The sequence below is a fragment of the Halichoerus grypus genome, chromosome 7 (genome assembly GCF_964656455.1).
Source record: "Halichoerus grypus chromosome 7, mHalGry1.hap1.1, whole genome shotgun sequence".
In the NCBI taxonomy this organism is placed as follows: domain Eukaryota; kingdom Metazoa; phylum Chordata; class Mammalia; order Carnivora; family Phocidae; genus Halichoerus; species Halichoerus grypus.
In genome coordinates this window covers 109921211-109936946 of record NC_135718.1, presented here as the reverse complement: position 1 = coordinate 109936946, position 15736 = coordinate 109921211, and the positions used below count along the sequence as shown (strand labels likewise).

General features: G+C 36.9%; 1 protein-coding gene across 1 annotated transcript in view; it reads left to right on the top strand.

Annotated features, from left to right (window-relative positions):
- HMCN1 (hemicentin 1) overlaps nt 1–15736 on the top strand; it is a 478487-nt gene that overhangs the window by 448280 nt on the left and 14471 nt on the right. The window contains exons 96-103 of the mRNA XM_078078047.1: nt 306–427; nt 1409–1646; nt 6782–6844; nt 7892–8011; nt 10026–10160; nt 12800–12913; nt 13449–13574; nt 15038–15166. Coding sequence (XP_077934173.1) covers nt 306–427; nt 1409–1646; nt 6782–6844; nt 7892–8011; nt 10026–10160; nt 12800–12913; nt 13449–13574; nt 15038–15166 — 1047 coding nt within the window. The remainder of the gene's footprint in view (nt 1–305; nt 428–1408; nt 1647–6781; nt 6845–7891; nt 8012–10025; nt 10161–12799; nt 12914–13448; nt 13575–15037; nt 15167–15736) is intronic.

The following is a 15736-nucleotide window of genomic DNA, read 5'->3' as shown; positions in this document are numbered from 1 at the left end:
CCATATTGAACATGGAGCCCACTTAACAAAATAATAATAAAATAAATAATGTATAGAGCCTTCACATAACTATATGCCATGTTCTTGCCACAGAAAAAGAAGTTTTAGAACCTACCACTCAATAAGCCTACCTCATTCATTCAGGGACTGAGTGTGAATTTAATAATTTATGGTCTATGCTTATTCAAGTTTGAAGGAAAATAACATATGTATTTGATATGATATGTGAGGTAAATCTGCTCCGTGCTTACACAAACCATATATTTTTTTTTTCGCTGTTAAAACGAATGAATTGCAATTCCCAGGAGAAATCTTGCGGATGACTCATATTGCCCGGGGCTTGGATTCTGATGGTGCTTTGCTCCTAGATATCGTTGTGAGTGGCTATGTCCTGCAGCTTCAGTCACCTGCTGAAGTCACTGTAAAGGTAAAATGTCAGGATAACTTGCCTTCACTGTTTTTTTGGAGTAATGGTAAGAGTAGCAATCAAAGATTCATAGAAAGAGCACGGAGACCTTTTGTAGTTTCCCTTGTTTGCTCAGGGGAATAAATAAACCACTAAGGTTAGAAATGCCTAGCTTGTCTTTGTATAGAAATCTTCAGGAATAAGTCTTTACACACTCTTACTGGTTTTATTACCAGTAATACTTACTGGTTTATTACTGGTCCTGTTTACCAGAACCAAAATCACTGCTATGTAGATTTAAGTCATTTGTTTAATATTCTGCAGATAAAAAGAGTACTGTTATATAAAAGGTTTTGTATATCATCCATACAGTCATTCAGAAACTAAAGAATGATAATCACCCTTTCACATCCTTTCTTTACTCTTTACCTACAACTTTGAGTCCCTTGATTAAACTATAATTTATGACAATAAAATGATGAAATCAGGGTAGTTACAATTAAAAGCTTCAAACTTTTTAAGTTATTTCCTAAGCACTACTCCACGATTACTCTTTTATTTAGAGCTACAGTTGGCCCTTGAACAACATGGGGATTGGGGTGCCAACTCCCCTGGGCATTCAAAAATTACATATGACTTTTGACTCCAAAAACTTAACTACTAATAGCCTACTGTTGACTAGAAGTCTTACCAATAACATAAACAGTCAACACATATTTTATATGTTATATGTATTATGTACTGTGTTCTTACCATAAAGTAAGCTAGGGAAAAGAAAATGTTAATAAAATCATAAGGAAGAGAAAATACACTTACAGTACTGTACTGTATAAAAAAATCATATACGATGATCCACACAGCTCGAATCATGTTGATCAGGATCAACTGTATATATGTTTAGCCCCTTAGCCTTTATTTTTCTCATTCTGGATCTCACCGTACCCTCAGAAAAAATAATAGGATGAGCCATGCTGATCCTCAAATCTATACTGTCTTCCTTAGGATTACACAGAGGACTACATTCAGACAGGTCCCGGGCAGCTGTACGCCTACTCAACCCGGCTGTTCACCATTGATGGCGTCAGCGTCCCATACATGTGGAACCACACCGTTTTCTATGATGAGGCACAGGGAAGAATGCCTTTCTTGGTAGAAACACTTCATGCTTCCTCTGTGGAATCTGACTACAACCAGTTAGAAGAGACACTGGGTTTTAAAATCCATGCTTCAATTTCCAAAGGTACCTTGGGTAGAGGAAAGTCCAGATCATTTTTCCATCCAGTCCTTTCTAAAAGGGTAAAAGAGGAGTGCCTGGCTGGCTCAGTAGGTAGAGCATATGGCTCTTGATCTCAGGGTTGTGAGTTCAAGCCCCACATTGGATGTAGTGATTACTTAAAAATAAAACTTAGGGAGAAAAAAGGTATTTAATTCCTAAAAAAAAGGGGAGGGGGTGAAAGAATTGCATCATTGTCATTCAGAATAAGGATATTAGGGCACAGACTAAACCTAATGATACCAGGTTTTCATGTATGTTGTCTCTGTTTTGTGGGAGGTGATAAACCTAGTCCCATGGGAGTTCTAGTACATTTGGATTACTAACTAATATGCTTCTCTATATAACATGGTGGAATTATTGTTCTATTCTAGATATGCCGAAAGGTTTAAAAAATATATCCTTGTCAGAATGATGTTTTCTTTGGGTGCTCGAGCCCATTGTTCTTGTTCTGACTCATATTTGTCAAGGAATTTTTTTTAATTCCTGAAACATAATGTAAAGGTATATCTCAACCTGAATCAGTAAAAAAAAAAAGAAGAAAGAAAGAAAAAGTTTCCATATTTTAAAAGCAACTTTTAAAAATTGTGCAGCAATAATCAGGATTCCATCTGTCATTTCTTACTCCTGGACATTATAATTTTTCAACTGCTTTTCATTTTCTAAGCATAGTTTTTTTTTCTAAAGATTTTATTTATTTATTTGACAGAGAGAGAGAGACAGTGAGAGAGGGAACACAAGCAGGGGGAGTGGGAGAAGGAGAAGCAGGCTTCCCGCTGAGCAGGGAGCCCAATGTGGGGCTCGATCCCAGGACCCTGGGATCATGACCTGAGCCGAAGGCAGACACTTAAAGACTGAGCTACCCAGGCGCCCCTGTAAGCATAGTTCTATGACCTTTGATATCAGTGGTTTTCCTGTGCTGTCTAGTTCTTTGATGTGTCTATGCACTGAGATCTCTTTCTGGTCATAATAGGCACCCAAACAATCAGCATCCCATGTTCCATGAAGTTTTGATGCTAGGAGATACTTGCATGTGGTTATGTTATAGACACTAAGTATTTGAATGACTTTAACTCTGAACTCTAGGATCCTATGAGTACAGTTAAAATGATTCATATTGGGCGCCTGGGTGGCTCAGTTGGTTAAGCGACTGCCTTCAGCTCAGTTCGTGATCCTGGAGTCCCGGGATCGAGTCCCGCATCGGGCTCCCTGCTCGGCGGGGAGTCGGCTTCTCCCTCTGACCCTCCCCCCCTCTCATGCTCTATCTCATTCTCTCTCTCTCAAATAAATAAATAAAATCTTTAAAAAAAAATTATTCATATTGGCTTTGCTATGAGCTGGCTTTCCTAAAATAGATCCAGGTAGATTTTAAATACCATTTTGTTTTATCATGGTCAGCAGATACACTAAACACTCATTTTCTCAATTTACTCTTGTTTTCATCACTTGTGCACATGACTATTTTCTTCATCAACACCTATCAACTATGTCATTGAATTTGAGATCATAGTAATCTAGGAGAACGTGTTCACATTTTTTTGAGATGATCACAGATTCATGAAGCCTCAGAGCCAGTGAAGCCCCTAGCCCCCCACCACCTCCACTCCCATGTTGCCACCACCACCTCATTTTACTGTTGTCATGCATGTTCAGGTCACTGGGACAAAGGAAAAGAGCCACTGGAATGAAGAGTTATGTTTCTCTTCCTCAGTAATGCCCACTTTTCAGGTATAACTTCTGTTTCTACTTTTTCCAGTACTCCATATAATTAAAAGAAGACAACTTTGCATAAGACTTTGGTTAAAAATGAATTTACATCATCTGGGATGAGAAGAATTAAAATTATTTTTAAAAATCATGTATACTTTTTACTCAATCATGTAAATTCTCTAAGCCTGAACTGCTTGAAGATCTGTAACGGTGTAGTTGGGGAATCTGGATCCCACAATAGAAGAAAACACACTATAGGACATTTATAACCCCTTACTATTCTTAGATACTATGATTTTATGAATTACATCTGATATCTGTGCACATTTGTTAGTTGAGGTTCCTGTGAATTACAAGAATTGGGTACTTAAAATTTCTTTTTAAGTAACCACCAGGGGGCAAGCTTGCATTCTTGGTTGCTTAACCACCTTGTTTTCTCCTCTATGTTGGGTCTAGACTAGAGCTATGATTACAATGCAGTTAGAATCACCTAAAAAACTTGATGAAAGTTCATATTTCTAGGCACAGAGTTTTTGGCTTAGCTAGTGTAAGGTAGGGCCTGAAAGTCTGTATTTTTAACACAGCCCCTAAATGATTCTAATGTATCTGATCTGCACACTGGCATTTGGAAACTGCTGGTCAAGTCAACTCACAAACATAAACCAATATAATTTTTTTAAATTTTATATATTTAAAATAAAATGGATTTACTTTTAAAATATAATTACAAAATATATTTATATTTTACAAATTAATCAGAAGGCATCAGAAACAATGAAGGAAAGATAAATTTAACTACAAATAAGTTTTTTAAAACTTCTTGATGGGAGACAATGACAAAATTGAGAAGCTAAAATATACACCAAGAAAGAATATCTGCTTTACATATTATAGACAACTATGATGAACCTTAATATGTACAAGGCTCTTAAAAATCAATAAGAAAAGGCACCTGGCTAGCTCAGTCAGTAGAGCGTGTGACTCTTGATCTTGGGGTCATAAGTTCAAGCCCCACATGGGTGTAGATCCTGCTTTAAAAAAAAAAATTAAAATAAAATAAAAAGCACTGTAAAAAAAATCAATAAGAAAAAGACAACACCCTAATAAAAAATACATAAAGGCTGTGAACAGGAAATTCACAAAGGAAGAAATAATAATGACAAAATGAATGTGAAAAACTGTCTAACCTCACCAATAAGCAAAGAAATACAAACTAAAACAATGAGGTACCATTTTCCAATTATCATTGTTAGAGATTTGAAAATAAGATAACCACTCAGCATTGTATTTCAATATGAAAATCTTTAGACATTACTATACTAGAAGATATGAGAGAAGTATTCATAATGGCTGAACCTATATATAGATCTCTGATGTGATTTTTTTTTAACATTTAATAATTCTTGGTAATGTATAGAATAAAACAATGTACAGTCAACCTTCAATTTATAGGACAGTTGCATTCCTGGAAAATTCATTGTATATTTTAATCACACAAAAAATGTTTAATATGTGGAAGATATGTTCTAGTCTTCAATAATTACATACAACTTTCTCACTTCCATGAAAATCTTTCAAGGCAAGGGACAAATCTTCATCTTGCATCATTATCCCAAACATTGCAGTATTATAAAACTTGCCCCAGGGTCTGCCCACTCACTAAATTTTAATAGGCCTCTCTATCATCAAAACAACCAAAGAATCTCCACAAAACATCCTAAATGTTACCTAATAGAAGATATCCCCCCCATTGAGAACCTAAAATCTAAAGCTACTATCAGATAATAACTTATATGACACATCTTTTCCACAATTATAACCTCCAACACAGTGCCCCACACAATATACTGGTTGTAGTAAGGAATTTATGAATCAGTGAATAAATAAAAATGAAGCATGAATTATAATGACCACCTGGTTTTATTCTTGAGTTCAGTGGTTGAAACAGACTTACATCTAAATCCTTGCTCTTGTTTATATTAGCTCTTTGACTTCAGACAATTTACATAATCTCTGTCTCAAATTCCTCATCTGAGTTGTAAGGTTTGAATGAAATAAAGTACAGGAAGCTCACAGCACTGTGTGACACACAGCAACCATTTAATAACCAGATAGCGAGACGCGCTGGACATTTCTGTCTCATCCATCTTCTTCCCATTTTCCTCCAGATACAGGAAAATAGATACTGTCAGGGTCGTTTTTATACTCACAGTAGAAATGGATCAGGAACCTCTGCTTTCTCCTCAAGGTTTTAAGCAGTTTGGTTACCTAGAAATAGCAAATTGGACTCTCCTTTTTAGTCAAAGAAATTTTCACTGGAGTAGTGTTTCTTACACTCTCCAGATACATAGATATATAAAACAGTTTTGAACAGTTTCACGTCCTCAGCAAAGCTCAAAGAATATTGTTATCAGAAACTCTCCAAAGTAAAATGAATTTGAAAAATTAATGCCTGGACTCCTTCTATGAAAAGCACCTAAAACAATAATAAAAACAAGCACGGTTTTATGCATTTAGAATTGAAAGAAATCAAAGATAATTTCTAAGAGCTTGAAAATGAACTGAATATATGATGTGATTTAAATAAAACTTCCTTCAAAAGAAATTTATTATTTTAATGATTATCTTTTAGTTTGTGTGTGTGCGCTCATATGCACACACATATTACTTCGGTAACTCAAAAGGTGTTTTATTTAAGTTTCTACAGGTCAGTAATGTTTGAAAAATATTAGCTAAATTGCTTAAACCAGTCAAGGCAGAATTACTTTCTAAGGAAAGAGATTCCTATCTAGCTTATTTATTCTTGTTAATATGTTTGTTTCTGACATCTACCTTAAACCTATTCTATCACAATATACCTATTTCCCCTTTCTTGGACTACACGGGAAAGGAAAACACTTGGTCACACATATGGGACTTCGACCCAGATGCTTCACATTGCAAATGGAGAAGATCCACAAAAGGAGAGGGTTTCTTCATTAGAGCTTCTGGTTTTCACTGGTATAAATTATTTTAAATGACTTGAAAATAGTGCTCCTAATTCTAAAACAGACAGAGGAATAGGACTTTGCCGGTGGTTATGCCTGGCATACACATTGATCTTGGATCCTGTTCATTATCACAGAATGGTTTTATTTCATTTTTTTATTAGTGTAAACAAACAGAAAATCTGTTTCCAATGGCTGCTTGCCAACAATCTCTGGACTATGATTCATTTAGTTCTTGGTTGGGGAACAGGAAAAGTTTTCCATTCCTGCTTGTTTTCACCTATTGCATTTGTTGTGTGAAGTATTCCATCTTTGGCATATGTTCCCAGGGAAGAGTGTCCTGGAAACAAACAAGGTGCTAACATTCTAACAAGCCAGTTAATTTGGCTTTTCTCTCTGTGGTAGGAGATCGCAGTAATCAATGCCCCTCGGGATTTGCCTTAGACTCAGTTGGACCCTTTTGTGCTGGTAAGAACGGGAATAATACATTTTTATTTTTATAAAAAATGTTAGTAAAAAATCCATTTAATGGACATCTATTGCCATTTTGCTAGACATTTAATTATCACAACAGTCTTATAAGTGTCCCATTTTACAGGCGAGGGAAGTTGAGATGTGAAGAAGTTAAGGGGGGTGCCTAAGATCACTCAGCTATCAAGTGTCAGAGCTAGATTTGAATTTAAGGTAGCTGCAAAGCATGTACTCTTTCAGTTTGACCACAATCAAGTGTGTCAGGGATCATGATCAAGTACAGAGGTGGAGTGAGCCTAGGGACAAAACACTGGACGCTGTCTGGTCATTTGATTGCCTTGGATGTGAAACATAATAATAATCCAACTCTAAGTCACCTAATCCTAGAATTGCTTAGAGGATAGGGCAGGACTATGCAGGACTACTGACTAAGCCAGCCTCATCCAATCCAAGTACCAGTACAAGAGAGTCACAGATAAGTAAACAGCTGTGTAAATGGCTAGAGTAGCTCAAGTTTGCATACACCGTGCCTTTCTTTCACTGGTAGGCGATATAATGTAGTATATAGTGGTAGAAAAGTGGTCTTTAGAAACTATACTGTCCAGGTTCAAATTTCAGCTCTGCCAATAATAACCTGTGTGACCTTGGGCAATTTACTTAACCTCCTTGTTCCTCAATTGTATCATGCAAAATGAGGAGAGTAATAAAAATATCTGTCTCCTAGGAATGTTATGAGGAATGAGTTAAGGTAGGTAAAAAAACATTTAGGTCACAGGAAATGATCATTGTATCTTAGCTGTCTTCTTGTTGTTTTAGAATTAATCTAAACATCCAGTCACTATCGAAGATAATTTGGGGACCCAAAGTTAATTTTTATTTAGTGTTTCTATTTTGTGGCTCTTAGAGAATTTTCTGTTACATTTGATTCAGTGCATTGTCCTCTGTAAGCAACTGTTTTATGAACAACTCTTTTCATGGACTTTAATAACTCCTAGAAAGCAGGCGGTTTACCTGTGAACGGGGCCTTTTTGTTTCTTGTTTCAGATGAAGATGAATGTGCAGCTGGGAGTCCCTGCTCCCAGATCTGCCACAATACCGTGGGAACCTATTATTGCTCCTGCTCAAAAGGCCTCACCATAGCTGCAGATGGAAGGACTTGTCAAGGTAGTCACAAAGCTAAGTCTACTAGACACAGTCAAGCAATGGTCACAGAAAGCTCTGGCCTGGGAAAAGGGTGGTAGAGCAATGCTCTTCTTTCCTACTCTTTCTGCCGCCATGTTCGCAATAAACAGAGATCTCCAGACAGGTTGAGAAAGGAACAGGGAACACTGCTCCCACGCTGGCTTCACGTGGGGCACTGCGCAGGCAGGGAAACCTGTAGCCACTCACTTCCTCCGCACAACACCATGAGGAGGGACAGGCAAGACTAGTATCGTGTTCATTTTACAGTGACAAAACTAAGAAATAAAGAAGTTATAAAGAATTTAAGTAAAGTGCACAACCCCGGTAGCACTCTGGGAACATTAAAAAAATGCTTTGTTTTTCAATATAATTGACACATAATGTTACGTTATTTTCAGGTGTACAACTTAGGGATTTGACAAGTTTATACACCGTGCTGTGTTCACCACGAGTACAGCTGCCATCTGTCCCAATTCACCACAATGTCATTGATTGTGTTCCTCATGCTGTACCTCTTATTCCCATGACTTATTCATTCCATAACTGAAAGTCTGTACCTCCCACTCCCTTCCAGCCATTTTGCCCATTCCCTCACCCCAAAAATCATTTTTTATCAGACTCTACATATACTTTAAAATTAGAATTGTGTGAGAATCTGGTTTATAAGGAAACTTTAAAATGATGAAGAGGAAAGGATTTCTCCTCTACGTCTGAGGAGACATCCTTCTAAATGCAAAAGAGAGACAGAGAGTAAGGGTTTAGGAGGGGAGAGGAATAGCGTTCATGGAATTTCCAGTATGGATTGAGCACCTTGTATACATTATTTCCTTTAATTTTCAAAGCAATGCTGAGAGACAGATATTATCCTCACAAAGCAATGCCGAGAGACAGATATTATCCTCACAAAGCAATGCCGAGAGACAGATATTATCCAGATGAGAAAACTGAGATGTCAGATAGGAGAAGTAGCTTTTTTAAAGCCACGTAATTTGGCAGCCGGGCCGGACGTGCACGTGGCGCCGTATTGGGAGAGTTCTTGCATCCCTGTGAAGATGACATAGTTTGTAAATGTACTACAGATGAAAATAAGGTGCCTTATTTCAGTGCTTCAGTTTATTTAGAGAACAAAGAACAAATTGGTAAAGTGGATGAAATATTTGAACAAAGAGATTTTTATTTTTCTGTTAAATTGTCCAAAAATATGAAGGCATCTTCCTTTAAAAAACTGCAGAAGTTTTATATAGACCCATATAAACTGCTACCACTGCAGAGGTTTTTACCTCGACCTCCAGATGAGAGGAGACCTCCAAGAGGTAGTGGCAGGGGAGGTCGAGGAGGAGGAAGAGGCGGAGGTGGCCGAGGTGGTAGAGGTGGTGGTTTCAGAGGTGGAAGAGGAGGTGGAGGTGGAGGCTTCAGAGGAGGAAGGGGTGGTGGTGGTTTCAGAGGGAGAGGACATTAAGTGTAACAGTTGACAGAGAAACTTCCTGCATGATCTACTTCTATGGATCAGAAACTTGTTTCTTGAGCAAGTCCTGAAGAACTGGTCATTTTCTGACAGTCAGACTAAAATGTCAACGCCATGCAAAAATGAGTGCAACAGAATAGACAATTTTGCTCTAAAAGGGTATGAACAAATGTTTTAATGTTTTGTACAATGCTTGGAACTTTGTGGGTGCTTAATGGGCAGTTTTCATTTGAAGCATACTTGGAATTTTTAAAATAAAGTGTTTTATTTAAGTTATAAAAAAATAAAAATAAAGCCACGTAATTTGTCAGTGGTTTAATGGATGGGTTAGTCTACAAAGATACCACACTATGCTCCTATGAGCTTGTCATCAACTTAACCCACCTGAAATGATTCAACCAAATTGTTCAGCATTCTTGCTCTCATATATTTTCAAGTATCATTTATTGCTTTTCTTATCTCCATTTCATAGCAGGTTCTTGGGTTGGTTTTTGTCAACCTGCCTTAGTTGAATGACTCATTTTGTTGCAGATATTGATGAGTGTGCTTTAGGTGGACACACCTGCCATGCTGGTCAGGACTGTGACAATACCATTGGATCCTATCGCTGTGTGGTCCGTTGTGGAATTGGCTTTCGAAGAACCTCCGATGGGCTGAGTTGCCAAGGTATAAAAATGGAGTTCCTTGCTTTATCTTCATTATACTAAGAATTAAAACCCTCTGCCTTTTGAATCATTTAATGTAAACTCCATTTTATAGATTGAGCTCCTTGATAAGGTTTTCAGATGTAATATTCCATGGCTATTTTAAATGGATTTATAGCACAGTGGTTTTGAATGATAACATTTGCCTTTTATATTTGAGAGAAGAGATTATATAGCACGATCTTAATAGATTCTATTTCATAAAACTTCATTGCATAAGACTACCAGATATTTATTGCAGGATTTTTTTAAAAGATTTTATTTATTCATTTGAGAGAGAAAGAAAGAGAGCAAGCACGAGTGTTAGGGAGAGGCAGAGGGAGAGGGAGAAGCAGACTCCCTGCTGAGCTGGGAACCCAATATGGGGCTCCATCCCAAGACCCAGAGATCAGGACCTGAGCCACCCAGGTGCCCTATTGCAGGATTTTTAATAGACTTTATTTTTTAGAGAAGTTTTAGGTTCACAGCAAAATGGAGTGGAAGGTAAAGAAATTTCTCATGTACTCTCTGACCCAAATCCTGCATAGCATCTCCTACTATCAACATCCTGCCCCAGAGTGGCAAAATTCTTACCAAGGATGAACCCACACTGACACATCATTATCGCCCGAAGTTCATCATTTATATTAGGATGCACTCTTCGTGTTGTACACTCTATGGATTTTGACAAATAATAACATGTATCCTATATTATAGTATCATAAAGAATAGTTTCCCTACCCTAAAAATCCTCTGTGCTTTGTTTATTCATCCCTCACTTCCCCCAACCTCTGGCAACCATTGAGCTTTTTATCGTTTCCATAGTTTTACTTTTTCCAGAATGTCATATAGCATGTAGCCTATTCAGATTGTCTTTCTTTACTTAATAATATGCATTTAAGTTTCCTCCATGTCTTTTCATGGGTTGATAGCTCTTTTCTTTTCAGTGTTGAATAATATTCCATTGTATTAATGTACTATAGTTTATTAATCCATTCAGCTACTGAAGGATATCCTGGTGCTTCCAAGTTTTAACTTTAATTCTGAATAAAGCTGCTATCAGGGTTTTTTCATGGAGGCAGAAATAGTGGATACAAAATGGAATGCCTATCAATAGTAGAAAGAGTGAATGAATTATGGTACATCCACACCATGAGTCATTGTGCAGCCATTATAAAGAATGAAATGCAGCTCAACTGTTTCCATGTTGAATTGTTGAGTGAGAACACCAAAATGTAGAAAAGTATACGTAACTTGTATAGAAAAGATTATGTGCCTAGAAAACAAACAGTAACCAAAGATAAAGGAAATGGATTTATATAGTTACATAGAGATATATATGTGTACACAGAAGAGATATGTTCTTATTTATACTAGATTGTCAGTGCAGATTGACTTTATTGGACAAGAAGGTAAAAAGGGATAAACAAAGCCAAGAAAACAGAAAGAAGAAAAAACTACACCAAGAAAATATTTTTGAAGCACATGATCACATTTATGCATTTATATTAACATGCAGATTTTGAAAGATTAAAAGAGCTCATACACCTGAAACTAATATTATGCAGTTTGTTAAGTAACTGGAATTTAAATAAAAACTTTAAAAATTTTTTCAAAATAAAAAAATAAATAAAAGAGCTCAAATAGAAAACAAGTACAAAATAAGACACAGGCAACCTTGAGTTTGGGAATGTAAGATGGGGACATAAAGAACTTAAGTATGGCTATTGTTCCTTTGAAGAGTTTGGAATAGAACAGTAGAGAAGTAGAAGGAACTTGAGATTGTAGAATACAGTCCTGAGAGAGGGACTGTGTTAGGGTAGAAAAGATTTGATTATGTCCATAGGGTTATGGGAAAGATGACCATAAGGAGGAAGGACTTTAAAAATGCACAAAAGGAGGGAATGATCAATGGACCACAGTCCTCATCTTGGTGAGGAAGGAAGAGATGGGCTATAGAGCTCAAACACTCAAATAGAGGGACTTTTCTCACATGAGAGAAAAGGTCTCTCTTCCTCTGGGACTAGAAGGAGAGTTTTGGAAAAGGTACATAAAACAGGCAAATGCACATGAATTGGGGGAATTCATGCCTGCATTTTTTTTATTATACCATGCCCCACATGGTGTTGGGAAGATTAATTTGGCAATGACTGTAGACGAGGAAAAATGCTAAAGTTGCTGCCGTCAGGCACAAGGTGGTCAAGATCTGCATCAGGCTAACAGCAGCAAAAATGGGGAAGAAAGGCCAATTGCAAAAGATACTGCAGAAGACCTTGGCTTTCCCCCCACCCCTCCATCTTCAGTCTGTCAGCAACATTCCAGGGCTGAAACTTCGTAGAAACAGACATGGGAGCCATCTGGTAGGGTAGTTAAAGTAGAGGAGTCTTGCATCCAAATAGTTCCAAGTCACTGGGAAATGTCTACCTTTGAAGAGAGGTATGGTCTCCAGCAATTAATCCAATCAATTATCTGGCAGATCATATGAGAGCAATTTTATTGGATTCATTTTAGGAAAGATCTTAAACATGATAATGATAAAAGATCATTAAAATGTTAGACATCTGAAATAAATTAACTCAGTTTCCTAACAGCATATAATGAAAGTTTTGTTTTATTTAACAGATATTAATGAATGTCAAGAATCCAGCCCCTGTCACCACCGCTGTTTCAATGCCATAGGAAGTTTTCATTGTGGATGTGAACCTGGGTATCAGCTCAAAGGTAGAAAATGCATAGGTAAGAAAAGGGCTTTAAATTCAAAGCAATGACATCTTTGTAATTTCTAGGTATTCAGTCTAATCCATATGCTGTGTCCTGGGCTGGATTCATACATAGGATACCTCTTTCCATCATGTATGTAATCCATGCATGTAATCCAAAGCAAATGCTATCCTTTACAGGTTTCATTTTCTAATTACATAACCATTTTTTAGCATTTCCCTATTGGATTTACTAAATTTTTTCACAGAAGCATAATATATATGGTTACATATATAAAGTTATATATATATATATTATTTATTTGTTTATTTTTCTAAGAGGAGGTAGTGGTTGGTATGGCTACCAAGTATGTGGACTAATTTTTTTTTTTAATTTTTATCCTTCTGTTTTAAAATAGTCTGTTACTTACCTTGATGGATTTAAACACTTTACCCTTAAACAATAATTATATAATTAACATCTTTGTCCTTAAAATCCGAAGGTATGATTTCTATGGAAAAGTAGAAGAAATCATTTTCTCAATCTTCATTACCTTTGTTCTTTTATCAAGACGTGAATGAATGTCGACAGAATGTATGCAGACCAGATCAACACTGCAAGAACACCCGCGGGGGCTATAAGTGCATTGATCTTTGTCCCAATGGAATGACCAAGGCCGAAAATGGAACCTGCATTGGTGAGTGTATGGCTATTTCAATGACTTGAGATCCACTTGCCATTGACACCCCAAGTAAGGCATCCATTTGTAAGACTAATGATTAAAGTAAATTTAATCTCACAAGGAAATTTTTCTTTTATCACAGGTTTTTTACTCCCACTTCTAGTATGTTTGAACTGTGGGGTCCCAGGCTCATGGCTATACCAAGAAATGGAAGCTCACCATGGAAGCTTATTACCATTTTGAGCTCCCATCAATTACACGTTTGCTTTACACAGTTTAATGTCTACACAAATTAATATTATTTCACATTATGTCTATGAAATTCAGTGTTTGTATGTTTAGAATTTCACAGGTGGTTAAGAAAAGCTTATACAGATTTATTAAAAGTTCATAATATTTTATTTTAGAACTGAATATTCTTTCAATGTCAAATGAATGACCAGACAAATAAATTATATTCTCCCCCTAAGTTTGTTCTTTCTGTGCCAGTCTGCCTTAATTAACACAACTATAAAATAAAAATGAAACAGATAGCATTCCTCCTCTCATGCCCCTACAATCTACTGGAATAGACTGGCTAATTCCACTTTCCTCACCAAAAGAAAAAAAATACTGTAGTACAAGGGAGAATGAAATGCCATAAAAGAGGTACAAATAAAATTGTACGAGAGTACTTGAAAGAGTGATCTATCTAATAGATGTCATGGCAGTGATCACATTTAAATATCGCCTTGAATGGAATAGTAGTAATAGGTGGACACGGTGGAAAAAGGAAGGAGAGTCCCATAGAAGGGGAAGAGGGCTGGGCTTGGAGAAAACAGGTTAAAATTCATCCTTCTTGGGTGCTTGGGTGGCTCAGTGGGTTAAGTGTTTGCCTTTGGCTCAGGTCATGATCCCAGGGTCCCGGGATCAAGACTTGCATTGGGCTCCCTGCTCGGCGAGGAGTCTGCTTCTCTCTCTCTTTCTCCCTCTGCCTCTCCCTGCTCGTTCTTTCTCTTTCTTTCTTTCTCTTTCTCGCTCTGCACTCTCTTTCTCAAATAAATAAATAAAATCTTAAAAAAAAAAAAAAAGACACTGAGGACATGTGGGGTTTGAGTACTGGTAAAAGATGGACATGGAGAGGACCAGCCAGCAGCCAGAAATGTGGGGTTGTAGCTAAGACACAATGTAGTACTATTGCTATAAGGCTACATCAACAAGCTTACTAGAGTCATTAGTATAAATAAGACAGCCAAAGGTGGAGGGAGTAGAGAGAAGAGGGCTACAAAGCTGAGAACCAAACCCTTTCCACAGTAGGCAGCAAGAGAAGGAAAAGGAGCCAGTTAATAAGTGGCAGAGCTAGAACTTGAACCCAGGTCTCAGCCACGTGGTGAGAAATGCAGCCATTGACAATTCTAAAGAGTTTTCATTTTAAATATAATGACTTTAGGCTTTGAAAGAGGAAGTGTTATTACTTTTTATTGCCTCTGTGTCTGTAGATATTGATGAATGTAAAGATGGGACCCATCGGTGCAGATATAACCAGATATGTGAGAATACGAGAGGCAGCTATCGCTGTGTGTGTCCCAGAGGTTTCCGGTCTCAAGGAGTTGGAAGACCCTGTATGGGTAAGTTACCAGGAACTCTTACTGAGTAATAAAGCTCCTAATATAATTTCTTAGCCTTACCAACTTGATCAGGACCACTCTCTAATCTCAAATGTTTTCTTGGGACAATTAGAAAATGTGTTAAGTTGGTGTAAGTAATTTATAACATAATTTGAATTACTTCTTAAAGATTTTTCACTGAGTTCAGTTTGCACTGACATTTAAAGTGATAATAATCGCCATTTACAGAGTGCTTACTATACACTACACATAACAGAGTGAGGTTCCAATATAGTTACCATGGCAACTTAATTATGAAGGTTATCTCATCGATGATCTCTCTATGCACATGGCGTAAATATTTGCACAGATACATTCTAGTTGAATGTGAAGCATAATTGAGTGTAATACGAAGGTTTAGGCATGAGGGATTAAAATGTGAATATACAGTTTTAAGTAAGTCGATAATTATTACTTTACCATATATTTAATGCTTACTGTGCCATTTCCTGTGCTAAGAATCTCACTCAATTCTCCCAATTGCCTGTTTATTTCTATCTTAGTTATAACTGAATGTAAATAAGTCAGGTA